The sequence below is a fragment of the Muscardinus avellanarius genome (genome assembly GCF_963383645.1).
Source record: "Muscardinus avellanarius genome assembly, chromosome: 6".
Classification (NCBI taxonomy): Eukaryota; Metazoa; Chordata; class Mammalia; order Rodentia; family Gliridae; genus Muscardinus; species Muscardinus avellanarius.
In genome coordinates, this window is record NC_137791.1 from 65729826 (window position 1) to 65750575 (window position 20750).

General features: G+C 40.0%; 1 protein-coding gene across 1 annotated transcript in view; it reads right to left on the reverse strand.

The window, feature by feature from the left end:
- Window positions 1-20750, reverse strand: part of PKD2 (polycystin 2, transient receptor potential cation channel) — a gene marked incomplete at both ends in the record, with an annotated part of 45016 nt that overhangs the window by 18679 nt on the left and 5587 nt on the right. Inside the window, 4 exons of the mRNA XM_080697549.1 lie at window positions 59-283; window positions 3444-3694; window positions 5974-6107; window positions 18383-18496. Of these exons, the coding sequence (XP_080553675.1) occupies window positions 59-283; window positions 3444-3694; window positions 5974-6107; window positions 18383-18496 (724 nt within the window). The remainder of the gene's footprint in view (window positions 1-58; window positions 284-3443; window positions 3695-5973; window positions 6108-18382; window positions 18497-20750) is intronic.

Genomic DNA, 20750 nt, shown 5'->3' on the forward strand with positions numbered 1-20750 from the left:
CAAGGGTCTCTGGCCTATCTCCAGAAGAGGATATTCAGACTGCATCTTCAGTACACACCTGACCACACAGAACAGGTTAATGTTGGCATTGTACACTGAAAAATCAATAAAAGTTGCCCTGGTTCCTCGGTCCAACCAGACATTCTTCCTGAGGAAAGCAATCTGAGCAGCTGTTTCCTCTCTGGTTCGTGATAAATCCAGGTAATAGCCAGCTCCACTGTAAGTTGCAATTATTCCCCAGTAGCTGCTCCCATTCAAGTCCTTTTCACTTGTGTAGATCCAACTAATTAAAAAACAAAAACAAGAAACAAAAAACTCAAACAGATAATGGGTTATAAAGTGTGGTATAGATACACAAAGGAATTTAACTTAGCTCTAAAGAACAAAATCACATCATTTGCAGGAAAATAAATGTAACTAGAGAATACTGTGCTAAGTGAGACCAGCCAGTCTCAGAAAGTGAAAGGCTGTATGCTTTCACTCATATGTGAAATATAGAAATAATCTGGGAAACAAAGGGACTTCAGAAAAATGAGGAGAGTGACCAGTAGAACAGTGGAAGGGGATTTGGGGAGGGAGAAAGGAAGGGAGGAAACAAAAGAGAAGTGAAGATGGGGAAAAGAAAACTTGATGAAGGAAACAATTCAAATAATACTATGTACATATATGCAGTTATCAACACTAGATATCAATAATACATTCAGGGAAGGGGAGGGGTGGGGAGGGACCCAGAGCGAAACACACCCGTGCCGTGTGCATGTATGTTTCCATCACTCAGAACCTCATTATGATGTACAACTACAATGCACCAATAAAAGTATATTCCTAAAAAAATAGGTAAAACCGGTAGAATACCTATGACAATTGCAAAGATACTTGGTTCCTAGTAAGATAAAATATGTCATCAGTAAGTCTTAGCAAACTGGGTGATGCACTTCTCATGGTGCTTCCTAAGTGTTTCCTTGTTGAGCCCCAGCTTCGGAACAAAGGCCCTAAGACTTCTTAGTCCAAAGATTTTATTATTTTGTGGATATGAGTATTAAAGCCAGGGACATTCTACCTCCAAAGTATACCCCCGCCCAGTTCTTTTAATTATTTTTGTTTGTTTGATTTTTAAACAGGGTCTCACTAAGTTGATAAGATTGACTTCAAACCAGTAATCATCCTGTCTTAACCTCCCAAGAACTGGGATTACAGGCATGTGCCACCCTTCCTGGCTCAAAGCTTCCGAGGGCAGTCAGAAACTCACACCAGGGCTGACTGTCCACAGAACTTGTGTCATCAGCCTGAGTGTGCATGGCTGCCTTCCCTGGAAACCATCTGTCCTCAGGAGCTATGTGATGCGAGGACCCCAGTGAACACTACAGGCCAAAGAGAGAAAGTCAACCAGGCTCCTCACTATTCAACCTCCACTTTCCCACACAAAAGGGAGATAATACCTATCTTAGAAGTGTTCTGTGAGGGAGAGATGAGATTACACATCTCTGAATAAGATCGACCACAGAGAAATGGCTATATAACTTCTCTCTCTCTCTCTCTCTCTCTCTCTCTCTCTCTCTCTCTCTCTCTCTCTCTCTCTCTCTCTCTTTGGCAGTACTGGGGATGGAACCCAGGGGCATTCTATCTCTGAGCTACACCCCCAGCCCTATTTTTTATTCTTTATTTTGAAACAGAGTCTCACTGAGTTGCAAAGGGCCTCACTAAGTAGCTGAGGCTGTCTTCAAATCACGATCCTCCTGTCTCAGCCTCCCAAATGCTGGGATTAAAAGCCTCTGCCACCACGCCCGATTTCCCTTTCTCTTAATGATGGTGAGATAAAATTCCCCAGATTAAAAGCATACTGATGTTTTAAAAGGACCAGAAAGAGAAGCACACAAAGTATAATTACTTCCATAACTGGAAAAGAAAATCTTTTAAGACTATTCAATTCTTTTGCTGTAAATCTCCTGATTTTCATTAAAGTTTTTTCTTATGGTCCCTGATACTAAGGTGAGTGTACAGTGCATGACAGACAAAGAATCTGATCATCAAAAAGGTGCTTGTCCCTTTGCATTCTAACGAATGTGTATTCTGGGTGACTTAGTTCCAAGAAAAGGAACTAGATGACTTGACAGAATTAAAATTAAGGCTAGAACTACCATCCGAACCAACAATCTCACTAGTGGGTTTATCCAAAGGAAATAAAAACAGCATATCAGGAGACCTCTGCACTCCCTGCTTATTACAGCACTGTCCATAATAATCCAAATGGGGACTCAACCAAAGTGTCCATAGACTAATAATGGATAAAACAAAGACAAAAGCATGGGTGATCCACGTAGCAGGATACTGTTTAGCAATAAAGCAAGAGATCCTATCTTTTTCATCAAAATGGCTAGACCTGGAAAACATGTTAAGTGAAAAAGGCCAAGCTCAGAAGGACAAATCCAGCATATTTGACTTACTTATATGTGAAAACTAAAGAAAAATATCAATAACATGAAAAACAGAAGAACGGCCACTGGAAATTAGGAGAGGTATGGGGCACTGGGGATGAGAACTGATCAGGTAAGAGGCACCAAAACATAGTCCACTGGAGGAAAGACTTCTGTGCTACACATCACATAAGATAACTGTATTCAACAAGTTATGATACATCTCAAAATTTCAAGAAATGATTGAAGGCTCCCAACACAGAGAAATGATTAATGTTTGAGGGGATGAAAAAGGTAATTACCCTGATTTAAACACTACACATTGCAAGCATTTATCAAATTATTCTTTTTTGTGTGTGTGGTACTGGGGATGGAACACACAGGCATCTACCTCCGAGCCATACCCCTAGCCCTATATTTTATTTTTTATTTTGAAACAGGGTCTCACTGAGTTGCAGAGGGCCTCACTACATAGTAGCTGAGGCTGTCCACGAACTGCGATCCTCCTGTCTCGGCCTCCCAAATGCTGAAATTACAAGCATATGCCACCACGCTGGGCTCAAATTATTCTAATGCACCTATCAATATGAAAAACTCCTAAATGTCAATAAAAACAACTATACTTTAAATAACTGCATTCTGAACAAAAATCTATTTGTTAAGCTACTAAAAAAATTTCTATATCAAAAAACTTTCTACTAAATAACCTAGTGAACAGTGTTATCAGACCTATATTAATAGGACCCATGCACCTTAAAGAAAAATTCAAAAGGTTTAGATAATTTTTTATGGGCTTTATAGTAAAAAATACAGCATTTTGGAAGCATGTGTATAGAAACTCAAAGGGGTTCTAAAGGTGGATGAAACTTGAGACAGGAAAGGTCAAGTTGGCACAGACTTACACATAAGCACTGAAGAGTCACTGAAGGCATCTTCTAACTGCTGAAGCTGTCAGAGAATGAATGAATGTCACTGGGAGGTCAAAGAATACATGGATGTCACTGAGTGGCATGAGTCACAGACACTTACGCAGTTCCATTCCGTGGACCAAATGGAGCCCTGTCTTCACTGCTGACAGAGTAGACATCATAGCACTCTTTAATTTCATCTCTCAAGTCATGAGGAATGGAGCAGGACCCATTTCTGACTTTGAGTTGCCGTATACGAGGTACTCCTAACAGCAGGTTCTCATAGAAAATGAAGCTCCGGTTGTCAGCTTCTGTCTGGTTGCTGGGCTGCATCTCCCAGTATAGTCCATCCAGTAAGGAGCCTTCTGTGAACTGAAAGCAAAGGAAATGCACCAAGTGCTGTGAGCATGTATGTCCCTCTCACTCTGAACTCCATTATAATGTGAAACTACAACACACCAATAAAGGCATATTTTTTTAACAATTTTTTATTGAACATAAGTAGTATACATTTACACTATATTTGGTGCCCTCTCCCCCCCTGCCCCCGTTTTCTCCCCCCCCCCCCACCAATGGTTGTCCAGGTTAACCATGTCTTATTCATAATTTTACACATGTTCAGGTGTAGACCCTCATTAATCAAGATCGGTAAAGGCATATTTAAAAAAAAAAAAAAGAAGAAAAGGAAAGAAGGGAGGAAGGAAAGAGAGGAAGGAAGGAGGGATAAAAGGAAGGAAGGCAGGTAGGCTGGCTCCATGCTCAGAGGCTGTCTTCTTCCTGCCTAGGATTGCATGGCCATGACTTTAGCAACTCTGAACAAAATAGAGTGCAGCCAGTCTCAAAGAACAAGTAGACGTATGTTCTTTTATATGTGGAAGCTAGAGACAATCAGAAATAACAGCAACATAAGATAGATGAGCAGAGGCTCCAGGGGAGTGACTGAAGGGGACTGGTGGGGAACAGAGTCATAAAGAATGCAACAGTAGAAATGTTACGAATGTATACAAAACTGTCAGTTCCAATATCAAAGACTTGCAGTGAGGGTGAGGGTAGACCCGGTGGCTGGGGAGGGCAGCAAGAGTTGTATTTTTGACACTTTGACTTTTGACACTTTGACACTATATTTTTCTGACACTTGATACCCCAATATAATGTAAAATTACAAAACACACAGTTTAAAAAGAGCGGGTTTCCTTGTCATAGAGTTTTGGGTTTGGATCTTGTTCCCTCTCTTGGCAGTTTTGAAGCTTTGAGCAGGATCCTCTGAGCCAGGATTCCGGCATCGGGGAGGCCCATCTTCATGTGCTTAGTGTACCTGGATAGAGCGTGTGCTTAGTAAGCAGCAATTCTTATTTCTGTTCAGGAACTAAGTGGGGTAGGGGGCGTTAAGTCCATGACCAGGATCAACTCCAGTGTCTGTTATGAAAACAGCAGCCTCTAGTCATGGTTCTGAACTTGTCTAGAGCAAAAAAGGCAAAGAGTGTTGATCAGCAGTCTGCCATCTAGTGAATTTTTTTTTTTTTTTGGCCTGGACTTTTTTTTACTATGTGGCAATCCATTCAATCCATCCTCATCTCTTTCCAGCTTGACATTTATTATCATGGTGTGTAAGAAGTCTTGGGTTAGTTTGCACAAAGAGCTATGCCTCTAGGGAGGACAGGCCTAGCCACTTCTCAGTGTGTTATCTCTATCAGACTATCAATAGAGATATTCGAAACTGTCCAAGGTGGGGAAGGGCTAATATTGTACACGTGCTGTTTGGGATGCCAAGTTCTGTTACTTGTTAATAGGTTTCCGTGACACAGTTTTCTTTATGCTTAAAAGCAATAGCTCTGACCCCAGGTTTTAGCAACAATTTTAAATTATCTCAGGAGACAGAAAAAATTATTTCCTTTCCATCTCCCTTTCAGTTTTCTTAGATCCTGAGCACCATGATCATGCGAACTGGTTTAATATATCGCTCATTGCTTCCATTCTGCTATGATATTGGATTTGTGGCAACCAGGGATGGAATCAGGTTGAATTTTACATTAGCAGACCTTTGAATGTGCCTCCTCTCAGGCAGTGTCCTCAGAGCTGAGGATACATGACTTGTCGACAGAGACACAAAACAGAAAAATTAAAGCAACAGAGAACAGCAAAGTGCCTTCTGAACCGCACATCCTAGAAGATTCTCAGTCGATATTTATTGAAGCACAAGTGACTGAGTGAATAATAAATTAGAATGAAGAAGTGGCTACAACTAGAAAAAGTCCCTTTTTCTTATTCCCTAGCCATTTGATCTTGCCTCTTGAATCTCATTTAAACATCTTGAATCTCATTTGCCCTTGCATCCTGAATCTCACTTAAGCTTCCTGAATCTCATTTGTCTCATTTACAAACTGTGGCACAGTCTCAGTACTTACCTTTTAAGGTCACCCTGGAGACTAAATAAGGTAAGGTACAAGAAAACGAGCCGAGTACAAGGTACCATAAATGTTACATTACCCATTTGAGGGTAGAAACAGGAACTTTGAAGAAATCAAAAGAATTTACAATATCACACTGCAGTGACCGCCTTACAAGTGCTTAAGATATTCCTGCATTGACCTTACGATGCCAAGCAAACATTTTTAGGGAAAAGTGGTACTTTCAAAGTCATTTGCACAAACCTTCCAAAAGTCCTCCATTGAAGAAAGAGTTTTAAAATTCGTTTTCTCTGCTTTGGACACGGGGGTGTCTAGGAAGAGCTGTGCCATTGTCCGGGTGTAGTAGTACACATTGGGGGTCATCATGCCGTAGGTCACTGGAACACAGAAAGAGCCAATAAACCCACTCGGAGCTTGCACACAGCCTGCACCACCCTCCCTCTGAGAGGGGCTACTCCGGGTGGACGGGCATTCTGGATGGATAAAGATCCATACAGTCTTCCTTCATCATTCTTCTGGAATTTTCTAATCTCTCCAGCTCGTAGAAGAAATATAATACATTATTACTGACCTATGTGAAATAAAATTGGCTACTGAGACTCAAAATAAAATCAGATACCTTTACACGTGGGACTTCTGACACACCCATTCAGTGTCTTTATCCCACTGTCTCCCAGATGGGACACCACAGGTGGGTGAGAATGATGTGCATAGCCCCAGCCAGGGTGGGGCGAGTGCCTAGTCCCATGGATAGGCTGCTTCCTCTCCCTCCAAAGACAAATGGATTCTTCCTTCCCTTCTTCCTGCTGAGGGTGACTTCTATGGACTCTACCATCCCAGAAACTTTTGGCTGTATGGCCAGAGGAGGAAGAGGGTGGGGTTGGTTCCCACTACCTCTATACTCCATGCCCTTCTCGTCTGGATGCAGTGTGGCAGCAGATCTTCTAATCTTAGCCACGGCTGCTGGGAAAAATCCCTCTTCCCCCAGTGGTACCAGGTTCCCGCCATGCCATCCCTCCCTGAGTCCCCTCAAGCGTGGAGGTGGTAACAGCACTGATGATGGCCTCACCTGGCTCCCCAGCCCTGCCACATTCCTGCCATCGAGCCTTCATTCCACTTTCTTTTACTGCCACTTGACTCACCATCTCTTTCCTTCTGGGAGGCTGATTGATAGAGACATGTCTGCCTGTCACCTACCAGAGTGCTATGCCTCCAACCCAAGCTCCTCCCCTGCAACGAACACCCGCTGATCATGCTGAATGGACTTGAAGAGGCAGGAAGACAATTTATAAGCTTAGTCCATCAAATGGAATCAGGTTTCGATCAGGGCCCTGATAGCTACAACCTATGTCACCTGGGCAGGTGGCTTAAACTTTACATACTTCATTTTCCTCTTTTGAAATATGGGACAATTAGCTGCCCCGTAAGGTGTGTGTGTGTGTGTGTGTGTGTGTGTGTGTGTGTGTGTGTGTTGTGTTTAAATAAAAGTAAAATATATCTAGCACTTAACAAGTATTCAAGAATGATACCTCTTCCTCTGTAACTGATACAACTTATCTATTACAAACTTCAGCACTTTAACAATTACTGTCTTATACTAGGTTCTAATTTTTATGGGCATAATATTCCTATAATTTGCTGATAAAGAGCTTCAAGGAGAAGTGTGTTTTCTATGTCTCTTGATCACACACCAGCAGGTGATTAAAAAATGCCTTATTCTGTAATAATATCCAGGCATCAGAACATCCATATTAAACCCTGTCATAAATTATTTGGAGGAATAAATGTTATTTAGTAAATCTCAGCCATATAGTCCTCTTCTCCTTTTTAAGCATACAGAAAGTTAAGAATATTTAAGAAGAGGAGTGGGTAACAGCAAATGGCAATCAAACACCAGTGTGTGAGGGAGTTTATTTCAAGCAATCAACTAAGTTATAAATACAACTAGTTTGTACTTTTATATCAAGAGGGGTCTCAATATTTTCTGGTCCCCTTTGCTAGGCCCCCACCTGTCATTCTATGATCCAAAGTAGTTAGAATTTTTCAAGTATTACATGACCTGCTCTCTTTCAAACTGTACTGGACCCTAGATAAAGGGTAAGAATTGTAAACCATTCACATTCACAAAACAGGTACCGAATGTGAAGATGAACAAGAGGTGACCTGCTCTAGAGGAGGAGTTCATGGTGTCCTTGTGAGAGCTATGGCTCCTGCCCTCCTCCCTCCAGGGGTGGACACAGGAACCATGCACCCAGAGGAGGCCTTCTGTGGCAGGAACAAAGCCTTCCTTCCCAAAGCCATCTAAACAATTAAGTTCATTGCTTCCAATTAATGTGAAATTTGGATGCATTTTGGATGGATTAATTAATCCAGACCATTCTGGAGTTTTTTGTTTTTGTTTTTACCTATATGTTCATTGTTCTTGAAATGGAATTTTGATTAAGTATTCAAAAATTTTTATTTCCATATATACTGTAGTTATATATACATATGTAAACATAAGTATTGTAACTATTGATTTAGGAACTTATTTTTCTACTGTGCTCAGAATCAATATTGCCTTTGGCTTTTGATATTCACAGTATTTGTACTGGCTCTAAAGGTTTCAGCAAAAAGGAGCAACAGATTCTCTCGGTTGTGCGGCCCCACCTGCTGGACAGACATGGAAAGAACACCCCTAGCTTCTAGGTCTGAAGGATTATTAACGTACTAGATCTTCACTCAAACAAAAGTACATCATTTACAGGGAAATGGATGGAACTGCAGAACATTATGCTAAGTGATATTAGTCACAAAAAGTAAGAAATTGGATGATTTCCCTAATATGTGGAAGCTAGGGAGGAAAAGGGTCATTAGGAAGAACTCTAGACTAAGGAGGAGAAACCATAGATGAACAAACAAGGAGCTGAGGCTGTCCACGAACTGCCGTCCTCCTGTCTCAGCCCCCCAAATGCTGGAATTACAAGCGTGTGCCACCACACCCGGCTCCCTATACAACTATCTTGATGGCCCTGAATACCTAACTGTGCCTTAACAAACATTGTTCAATATATTTTTTTCTTCAAAAGCAGAAACGAGGTTAACAGAAAAGGAACATTATATTCAGAAGCTTTTTTGAGAATCAAATTGGTTTGATGAGGTTCAAGTACTAGGTGTTTATGAGAAGAGGCAGTCAGAGAGGTAAGCAAAGGCCATATGGTGTGATGGCAGTCCATTTTCTAAAGATTTTAAAGTTTATCTTGAAGGTGATCACAGCATAGAAGAGCAACCTCCTTAATCTGGCTTCACAAGCAGTCGTGTCTGGAGGCAGCACCTGGGAAACACAGGAAGAAAGGCTCCTGTCCAGCCTGTGGTCCACATGGCATTCAGAGCCATCTTAAATGAATAGTGTCACTATCTTGCTTAAACCCCTGGCTTCCCACTGTTAAGCCCCTTATCAGTGTCCAGTGGACTTACAGAATTTGGCCTCTGACCACCTTGCCTTCGTCATTTGATGGTACTATCTGGTAACTGGCCTCACTCAACTTCCGAAACGTTCTGAGTATATTTTGCCTTAGAACCTTCATTCCAGCAGTTCTGTCTTCATCTGACTGGCTCCCACTCTTGCCCCAGGCTCCACAGAGGCTGACCCTACAGGAGAATCCTTACCTTTCACATGGTGTCCTTTCACATAACTTGCCACACTTATGGTCAGGGGCTAAATCTACTTTGAATTAAGCTACTGAACAGTCACACAAATGAAAACATAAATAATGCAGGAGAAAGATGATAAGGGCTTAAATAGGGATAAAAGCAGTGTATCAGGAAAAAAAAAGTTTTGAGGCACTACCTATAAAGAGGCAAAAGGACAGCATAAGAAGGGTGAGGGGAGGCATGCCACATGTCACTCGGGCTCTGGCATTCATGTGAGTGATGGTGACCGTCATCCAGGTGGTGAACATGACCAAAACATGTTGGATGGTGGATGCATGAGGCAGGGGTAGACTGTTGGGGATGAGAGTTCTGTGAGACATCCCATTATGATGTCCAGAAGTTGGTACAGGGTCTGGCTCATGAGAGAGGTCTGAAGCTAGAGAGAGAAACTTCAGAGTCACCACCCAGTGGTAGTAGATAAACCTCCGCTGTGAGAAAGATCACCTTAGAGATAGCTGAAGAGTCTATGTGATCTGTCTACACATGTTCCAAAAGAAGAAAGCTAAGAAAGTGAACAGGACAAGGAGGAACACAGAGGAGAGAATTATAGAAGACAAAGAAGAGGTTTCAAGAACGCCAAATGCTATGAGACCAAATGCCATAGAGGCTGAAAACAGCTCACAGAACTGGAGAATAAAGAGATGCCCAGTGATGCTGGTGAGGGCCGTTAGGAGGTATGGAAAAGAGAATTAGAAATCAACTGGGGAGTTTATGAAGTAGTTATTTTAAAAACCTACACAATTTAATCCAGTTTTGGTCAAAATTTCAAACAAAATGGTAACCAGTTGTGACAGAAATCTTTAAGAGATAGAAGCTGTTGACACAATACCTTGAGAATGTCTGTGTTGAACTAGCACTTTTTTTGCTTGCTTGCTTGCTTGCTTGCTTGCTTGCTTTATTTATTTATTTATTTATTTATTTATTTATTTATTTATTTATTTATTTATTTATGGCAGTACTGGGGTTGGAACCCAGGGACGTTCAACCTCCAAGCTATACCCCCAGCCCTATTTTTTACTTTTTATTTCGAAACCGGGTCTCACTGAGTTGCAGAGGGCCTCACTAAGATGAGGCTGTTCACGAACCGTGATCCTCCGGTCCCAGCCTCCCAAATGCTGGGACTACAAGTGTGCGCCACCACGCTCGACTTCTTTTTTTGCTTTATTTTAAGAAAAAGAAAGATTTTTAAATATTTACATGTATGTTACCATGAAGACAAAAATGTTATGTAAGAATAAAGTTCCTGTTTAAAATGAATTCTATATCTTTTCTTTTTCTTGTCAGTATAAAATTGAGTTTTTGCCTGGTTAATTTATCAGAAAGGACAAAGAGTTCTGCAGCCACAGTCAAAAGCTTTAACAGTTTCTTCCCAAGGACTGTGACCTGTGATCTTCAGACTCAAGCTGTTTGTTGTGCAAGCTATGTGGGGAGCTGTCAGGATGTTTGTCACAGGAAATGGAATTAGCTCCCTACAGGTGCAAAGATAAACCACTACTTTTACTTCAATGAATCTTGTTACAGCAATTTAATCTGCATGGATTCACTGGCAAATGGGGGAACTTTACCTGTACACTAGCACTCTTACATATTTTTGCAAGTAAAATATTCCTTCCCTGTTTTAGAATGCATAGAAAACTCTCCTTCTAGAGAAAGAAGTGGAGACAGATTTCTTCTTAAAAGGGCTCCTCTTAGGACCTATAACATTGTGTTGCGATTTTGGTATTCGCCTCTCTATTTTCACTACTTCTTTGCATACAAGTGAGTTTATAGTTAAATACTTGCCCACACTAATGAATTATATGTTCTACTCCGTGGAAAAAAAAAGTTTCTTCTCTGTAAAATATTTTACAAAAAGTCTATAATTTATCCTAGTGATTTCTGACTTTAAAATGTGTTAAAATATCAATCCTCTGTGATATTTCTTAAACACAGTCTATGTAGATTTTTCTGCCTTTTGATCCTGCCTATGGCTTTAACCAACAAAAAAACTACATTTCTATTATACTGATATTTTATGATTTCCACTACTGTGTTTACACATAAAAGGCTTAAGCAACTTTATAGAATGAGTATAGAGCACAGAAAAATGAAAAGGTACATGTATTCTCACTACAGATTCACCAAACACTGCCTTTTACTTTTTTCAATGATTTTCTAAAGTACTCTTTATTTCTTTTTTTAACTTCAGAATCTAACTCACACAATAGAAATACCACTGGCTACTTGTAACAGTAAACCATGTATGTTAATAAGTACATATTTCAAGTAAGAATAATTCCTAAATCAGAAAGAAAGTAGGATTACTTAATTTACATGTTATGTTTTATTCTCTTGGCAAAATAGTTTGATTTTTAAAAGAGAGAGGGGCAAAACTAACATGGTCAGATTAAAAACAAGCTCTTAATGTACATTTATCTACTCCAAAGGAATCGGAGGTTGGGCCCAAGCAATACCATCTATAGTTCTTAGAACCCACTGATGAGGTAATTCAGACCCTGCCAATAGTTTGGGAGAAGATTTACTCCTTATTACTGTTATATGATGATGGTATTCCAAGATCTACTTCACAACAATCTTTCAAAATAAATATTTTGCAGATGAGGAAGCAAACCCTCAGAAAGATTAAATTATTTGCTTCAAGTATACCTGGCAAGTCAGTGGTAGAGCTGGGATTTGAATTCAGATCTTTCTGAAGAAAAAAAAAAGTTATTTTCTAATAAAAGCTGCCTTGCAGTGCCCTAACTACTTGATATCTAGAGCTTCCAAGAGGAGATTCAAATGCTGACTGTGGGACGCAGCAAATCTCAGTAGCTGGAACAAATAAAGTTCAACTACCGAGAAAGCAGCATCTTGACAAATGAAATAAACAAAGCTGCGGAAGATATCACAGGGAATCACGTCAGGAGGAAGTCCAGTTCTCTGAATGCAAGATCCACTACAAAAAGCCCAAGCGTGTAACTGACCTGGTGTGGTGGCTGCGCCCTCTCTGGCTGCTGGCCCGAACCATGATTGCCAGCATCGGCACTGCCACCTCTGGCGCTGCAGCCCCAAGCAATCCTGACTAATAATCCAAGAACATGAAGTGCAGAAAGTGCCCACAGAGCCCCAGCACCTTAAGCAACCAGCATGCTTCAGGGATGCAGAAAAAGATCCGAAAGCCCATGTGCTTACCAGAGGCAGCACCCGCAGTGGTGCACTGTGCACTCCAGAAACCTGGCAGGACAGCCAGGTAAATGCTTGTGTTATTCGGTACTCAGCAAAGGCGAAGACTGCCCAGAGCAGCCGTGGGACCCTGACAGGCTAAGATCTGGAGGCCCATCCTGGAGGTAGTCCAGTTAGAACCTCCAGAGACATGGAAAGGTGCTCAAGGCGTGGTGCCTGCACAGGGCACGGAGGGTCGCTCCAAGACCACACTGGTCGCCCTCTGGCGGTGTAGGTAGGGAGGTGCCCGCCCAAGGCTGGAAGGTGCAGAGCACAAGGCCTGAGATCATAGAGCCCAGGGCAGAGAGCTCAGAGCCAGGACCAGACAATGCGGAGCACAAACATTCATAAAGTGGGTCCAAAGCTGACAATAGGTTACGGAACAAATGAGAGACATTGGAATATACTCCAGAATCTACGATAGTGAACAGACATACAGATATTATACGGGCCCGGGCCCTATGTATGTAAATTAGCAGGAATGCTGTTTTTTTTGTTTTGTTTTGTTTTGTTTTTTGTTTCTCATACTGTTGTTGTTCTTTTTGTTCTTTTTTCTTTTTTTAAATTTTTGTAACTTGTTACTTTATTCATGTTTGTTTGCTCCTTTCCCCCATTCCTTTTACAAACTTCCTTACTCTAGCCTATCTACTCTCTTCTCTCAAAACTGTTTTTTCCCTTACTGCATTTCCTTGTTTTATATTCAAGCTATTTCATATCTCCATACCTAAATACTCAACTAACTATAAGAATCCTACTATCTAACCTGCTCTCATTCTCAATCAGATACTACCTTATTATACTTAAATCCTTATTCAACTTAATCATATCCTCCACTTTACCCAACTCCTATACCCATCACCCCAGCTCCTCCCCCCTTATCCAACCTTCATCACTAAAATCTAGAGCTTCCAACATGGAAATGTGCAAGCCATAAGTTGGGTTAATCATATGATCTCATTTGCACACTGAGTAACAATTTATATACTGTTGCTCATTTGATATTGATATTGCTGGCAAGATTTTAGAACTAATCATTTAAAAGATGGTTCCTAGCTGGGACTGGTGGCGCATGCTTATAATCCCAGCATTCGTGAGCCTGAGATAGGAGGATCACGGTTCATGGACAGCCTCAGTTACTTGGTGAGGCCCTCTGTAACTCAGTAAGATGCTGTTTCAAAATATAGAATAAAAAATAGGGCAGGGGCTGTAGCTCAGAGGTTGAATGTCCCTGGGTCCCATCTCCAGACCTGCAAAAAACCCGAAACAAAACAAAACAAAACCAAAAACAGATGGTTCCTGAGCAGTGAGAAAGAAATTCAATCCCTAGGAGCAAGTAAGGCTTTATAGGAGCCAATCATTCCTGGTAATCCTCACTTTCTTCTTAATTTATTCAGCAGCTGATAGATCAGAGGAATGATAGTTATTCAGATCAGTATTAAAAAGTCTTTACCAACATCCTGTTTCAAAAACACTCAGCTGAATGACAAATATAATGAAGTGAACTCCATCCAAAGGATTTGGATATGTGGGCTAATATTCTTAGAACAACTATTTTTTACTTACGAATATATAGGGATATGGACATAAATGATAACTCTGTTAACACTGTGAAGCTGAAGTTGAGAGGAAAAGCTGACATGTGAGATGAATGAATCTAGGTCCAGGATAATTTCAACAGAAATATGAGCAGATGCTAATGAGATGAAATATAATGAGGCTGAACAGGAAGTCCTCTGTTATGCTTTGATCCAGGCAAAAGTGCTCAAATACTGGTTGGGGGACTCAGAGCTTTACCAGCTTTGGTGAAAAGATTAAGGGACACTTGAGAGAATGAGGAACCATTCCAAACGTGGCCATGGCAGGAGCCATGAACCCAGAGAAGCATCTGAATGAGGGAGGTCACAGCTTTGCTCTGCACAGTGAGGGACTCTCATGAACAGAACACACACAGGGGCAGTTTTCAGGGGTGTGAGTTCCTTAGAATCATGTATCTAGTTATGGAGCCAACAGTTGAAGAAACTAGAAAGATTTATCCTGGAGAAGATTTAGGGGAGATTAGCGGTCTGCCTGCAAACCTCCACAGTGCTGAACTGGAAGCAACATGGAAAAGCTACGTGGTCTAAGTGGATTTGGAGAGTGGAACCAAAAGCGGTTACGGGGGAGACTTTGGCTTCATAGAAGGAAGAACTTCCTTAGCTATAGAAAAATAAAATGAACTATTTCAAAGAAGTCAGTCTTTTAAGCTGGGACTCTTGCTCAATCAGAAACAGCATGCATGACCACCAGGGGACCTTTTACACTCAATGAGAGTTTGTATGATTGTTAGATCACTTGTTAACCAGAGATGTTATTATATTCTAAAAATAAAATTACACTTGGTAAAATACACACACACTGATATAAAAATGTGATTTATATGAAAAAGAACAAAAAGCATAACCATTCTAAAATAAACAAAAAATACTAATTTGTTAAGTGACCTTGGACTGGTTCCTCAGCTCTCAGTCTTCAGTTTATTTATCTGGCCTGATTCTCAAACTCACTAGCACATCTGAAAACTCAGTTCCCTTGGCCATTTCTTAGAAGCTCTAAGTTAGAGATATGGGCAAGCTCTTAATTTTTTTTCTTGGTGATCCTGATGCTCAGTTTTGGGGACCACTGAATTTCTAGAATCACTTAGAAGGGAAGCTTATTTTTATAAGAAACATGTACGTATATGTAATGTTTAATAAAGTCTAATCAACCTGTTAATGTTTAGACCACTGCAGATTAATATTTAAGCACCATTTCTATGCAGAAAGCAAACTCAGTATCCTAAGCTCTAAAAGCTGAAAACTTAAAAGTTTAAAAATATGTCATCTCATCCAGGCATGGTGGCACATGCCTGTAATCTCAGTACTTAGGAAGCTGAGACAGGAGGATTGCAGATTCAAAGCCAGCCTCAGCAATTTAGAGAGGATCTCAACAACTTAGTGAGACCCTGTTTCAAAATAAAAAATAAAACAGGGCTGATGGTATAGCTTGGAAGTACAATTTCTCTAGGTTTAATTTAATTTCCGGCACCATACACACACACACACACACACACACACACACACACACACACACCCCATATATATACTTTGCAATTTTTTATTTAATTCATAGATCATTTCTAGCTTTGTAATATTTCTGTCTTAGATAACATATTTTACAAAATAATGCCTTATCACTTATATGAGGAATCTAACCTAGCCGAACTCACAGAAACAAAGTAGTAGTTACCAGGTACTGGGAGGTATAAATCAAAAGATAAAAAAATCCAAACAAGGCCCTTCAAAAAGTCAGTAGATTGCTGTGGACTGAGAGCTAAGTGCTGCCTGATAGAAACATCTGGAGTAGAAAAGACTGACTTCCAAATGTAGCCAATAGTGTAAAATTTAGTAGGTACTTAGAACATGTTCAAAAACTGAATTGTGAGTACTGCACAACTCTGTATATTTATAAAAATAAATGAGTTGGATACATATGGATCATAAATTGCATCTCAATAAAGCTATTTTAAAAGGAACATCATGTGTTTTCTTTTAAAAAAAAATCAATGCCATTTTTAAAATCATGAAATATTCTATCCTAAGAAAATCATATAAAATTTCAGGAAATCAGTAAGAAAAAACCAGAAGATGATGTTTTTCATATACACGTAAGTTTTTGGCTTACACAACTTCCTTTTTTGTTTCCACTTGGGTAGTAAAAGTCTACGGAAATGTAACAAGATGATATGTTCTGGTAAAGCTTACTGAGAGCTAGTAAAAACCGGTGTAGGAGTATTAAATAAATCAATATCCAATTTAGTATAATTACAAATAAAGAAACGTGTTTTCATAATCTTTCATGTTCAACTTCCAATTTTTTATTTTTTATAAATCCAGTAAATTTCTAAAAATTATCTTCAAGGAAGTTTTTAGCATTAAATTCAAAAGGGCATCAGTTATGACAAGAATGATAATATTAAAGAATTGATTGTCTTCACATATAAAAAAGGAACTTTTGCCAAGGTCTGTATCAGTTTTAAAACATTTCTAAGTATACACTGTAAGAATGAACTTTCTCCTCAGAGGAGTTTGGTAATAAGATTTTGGAGCTCATAAATCTGCTTTCTTGGCAGCTCTCACAAAAGCCTTTAGAGAGGACATGGCAAAATCCCACTCTCCAACAGGCTTTGATTCAGAGGATAAATCCTTTCACCTGGAGCTTTCTAAAGTTAAAGGCAAATGGCTTCTGAGACTAATGCCTGGTTAAAGCTTTCCTCCCTACTCTCCTTCCAGGGGAGGTATAGATGCTTTGAAGGAAAAGAGGAGGAACACAGAAGACACAAGCTTCCTATGCAGTGAAAGCCTAGCAATTCTCAAAAATGTAAACAAAATAATGAACTAGGATGAAAGCACTGACACATGTCCAAAAAGAAAGGGACTTTTAAACATATATGCCAACCAAAGCAATATTAGGTGACAATGTGTTTCCTGAAAGTTAAACTTAGAAAGTCATTCTGCTAGAAGCAAGTCATCTGTTAACTTCCTGTCTGATGATCTCATCATGGTGATATTGTATTTATTGCTATGAACTCGAAAATCCTTTTGTTTGGGTTCGCTGTGACTGGCAAGTTGCCATGTGCATCTCATAGTGAAAACTGTCACAACATACAACAAACTGGCCAGTCAGATAATGCTGATAGCTCTCTCTATGTTTTTTATGTGGTACTGGCGATGGAACCCAGGGACATTCTACCTCCAAGCTAACCCCCGGCCCTTTTTTTTTTTTTTTTTTGGTGGTACTGGGGTTCCTGGAAGCCCTTCTACCTCTGGGCTACACTCCCAGACCTATTTTTTTTTTTTTTTTTGAAACAGGGTCTCTTAAGCCAGCGAGGCTGGCTCCGAACCAGCGCGATCCTCCTTTCTCTGCCTCCCAAGCACGGGGATTACAAGCGTGCGCCACCACGCCTGGCTCAGCCCTATTTTTTATTCTTTCTTTCTTTTTCTTTTTTTTTTTTTTTTTGGTGGTACTGGGGTTCCTGGAAGCCCGTCTACCTCGGGGCTACACTCCCAGACCTATTTTTACATTTTTATTTGGAAACAGGGTCTCCTAAGCCAGCGCGCGCGCGGCTGGCTTCGAACCTGCGCGATCCTCCTGTCTCTGCCTCCCAAGCGCGGGGATTACAAGCGTGCGCCACCACGCCCGGCTATCCTTTATTTCTTAACAGGGTCTCACTGAGTTGCAAAGGGCCTCTCTAAGTAGCTGAGGCTGTCTGTAAACTGCGATCCTCCAGTTTCCGCCCCCTGAATCCTGGGATACAAGCATGATGCGCCACCTCACCCAGCCGATAACGCTGATTTCTAATTAATTGGTTCCCAGGGGATAGAAGAAAGCTTTATCAAAATTCTAACTGAAAACAAAGCGGAGAAGAGAATTACTGACTAGACCTTCTGGTGCACATACTTCAATTATTTATGTATGTATTTATTTATTTGTTTAGGAAACAGGGATTGAACCCAGGAGCATCTCACCAGTGAGCTATAGTCTCAGCCCCTTTTTGAAAAAAATTTGAGACAGGATGTTATGTTGCCCAGGCTGGCAGTGATCCTCCTGCCTCAGCCTCTGGAGTCATTGGGATCACAGGTGCGCACCACTGTGCCAGACCACACTTCCTTCTCATTATGATTGTAACAGTTCAAACATTTTTGAAAACCTTTCCATTAGTGGAATCAAAGAGTTTACTTACAAATGCACAAGACTATGAGGAAAAGGAGGTATGTGACCAGTTCCCGTAAAACGCTTTTAAGGTATTTTTCTCGATTTGTGTTGCTTTCCTCCATGAGCCTTGTTCCCCAGAGACCTTTAAAATAGTAATAAAAAAAAGTCATTTCATTTTAAAAATTTCATGAATGGAAAAAGGAAAAACATAAAATAAATAGTACATGATGAAATTATATATGTGGGTGTATACACACACACACACACACACACACACACACACACACACACACACAATGTTTGATTTCAGAATGCATTAACTCTAAGGTCCCCTAAACATTCAAAATACAAGACAATAATCCAATCATATTCTCAACTCCCACAACCGTTAGCAAATATCTTGGTAGAAATTTGGAAGGACAGGAAATGAGAGCAATTTTTTAAAAAAGGATAAACAACAGTAGACAATACATAGCTCTTCCAATCTGAGAAAGGATGCAACTGGGTATCCTGCCACTAATTCCAGTTAAGTAAATGAACTGACTGCATTGCAAATGAGCTTTGAGATCATCCTAATAATAAGAAGTCCTGGCTCATATAATATTATTTGAAAATATCTATCAAATTTCTACCTCGCCAGCAGACAAGCTACTCTGCCCACATCTTTGTCCTTTAAAAACTCCAAGTCGAAGATGGGCGTGGTGGCACATGCTTGTAATCCAACATTCGAGAGGCAGAGACCTGTTAGTGGACAGCCTCAGCTACTTAGTGAGGCCCCTTACAACTCAGTGAGACCCTGTTTCAAAAAAGTAAAAAGACTAGAAAATAGAGCTGGGGGTGTAGTTCAGAGGTAGAATATCCCTGGGTTTCATCCCCAGTACCGCTAAACAAAACAAAACAAAAAAACACTCCATATCCACTGAATACCATAGATTCTCAAACTTATTTGGCTTACCACTCCCCTTTCAGAAAAAGTTACTCAGCTCTTTCAAGCATATAAACAGAAAAATTAGATGATAAATTTGCTTTCTCTTATGTATCTCTATTTTGCCCAGTTTGGGAATCCACGGACTACACTAAGCCTGTTTATAATTTACAGTATTTATATATTTATTATATTTATATTATATTTATTATATATTTATATATTAATATATTTTCTTTAAACTGAAAGCAACATCTCATCCAACTTTTCCCTTTCTCTTTTCTTCTCTTTCTCTCTCTCTCCCTCTTTTCTCTCTCTTCAAGAAAAAGTAAAATCAGCAACTATGTTCTGAAACATTTTAGCAGATGGAAAAAGTGTTGGGCTGGCTCTGTGAAGATGACATAACCCTCCGTGAGCTTGCTGGAGAGAGTTACCACAGTTTTGGGTTCTGCCAGCAGACAGACATGGTAGCAATCCAAACCCCTGTTAATGAACAGTGTGGTCAAGTCATATTTCTAGTTCCTTGGAAGAGCCTCAATCTTTTCCAAAAAAGACAAAAACTTTTCAATTCTTTCCATTAGATTAGGTTGGCTGTTAGTGGAAATTCACCTGGCCCCTGCATTCTGCCTCACACTTTTACTCTATAGACTTTTATGTCCTTCGGTAACTGAAACTCACAGCACTTAAAACATAATCAACCCTAATAGAGAAGAAAAAAAATTCTATAGAGTCATTTCTAAGAAATGATTTCATCATTACTGTTTGTTTTTTTTTAAAATCTGGCAATAATACATGAGTTCTACTGTTCAACTGGGGTATTTCATTTCCTTTTCTTTTTCTCGAATTTCCTTTAGGAAAACTGGCATCTGGATTCACAGACACTGTGTTACGCAGGGTAGGTTTCGCCACTCTGGAAGTGGAGCATAACTTATGACCAGGTTTGCTTCTGCCAAGGTCTGGTAGCCCTCAGGAGATTACTCACTCTGAAGATATGCAGCAAGCAGAATGTTTGTCCATTGAAATTTTGTCATAATAAAGAATTATTACAAATTTAGATGACATGGAAAATTACAACTCAGAATAACACAGCCAAAGATTGGCCTCAATAGCCCTGGATACAACCACACCATTTCTTCTGGTAGATTTCTTTTGAAACTCACTCCTAAAATACACATGCAAGTAGAGGTTGAGTCTCCTACCATCCAGAAGGACAGTTGCCTCCCACTTGGTAAGGGATTTTATTCTTTCCCATGGCTGATAGACATACAAAAGAAATAAGAATGAGTCTTAATATTTATAAATGGTATTGCTTGACCTTTAAATGGGAAAAAAATTACTTCTACCAAAGTTTATTCAAGCTAAATAAAATAAAACTGCCTATAGCAATTTAACTCTAGCTTTTGAATATGTTTTAAATAAAAGGAAATAAGCCCCCTTAACTTTTTTAGTATCTATTATGCATCTACTTTTT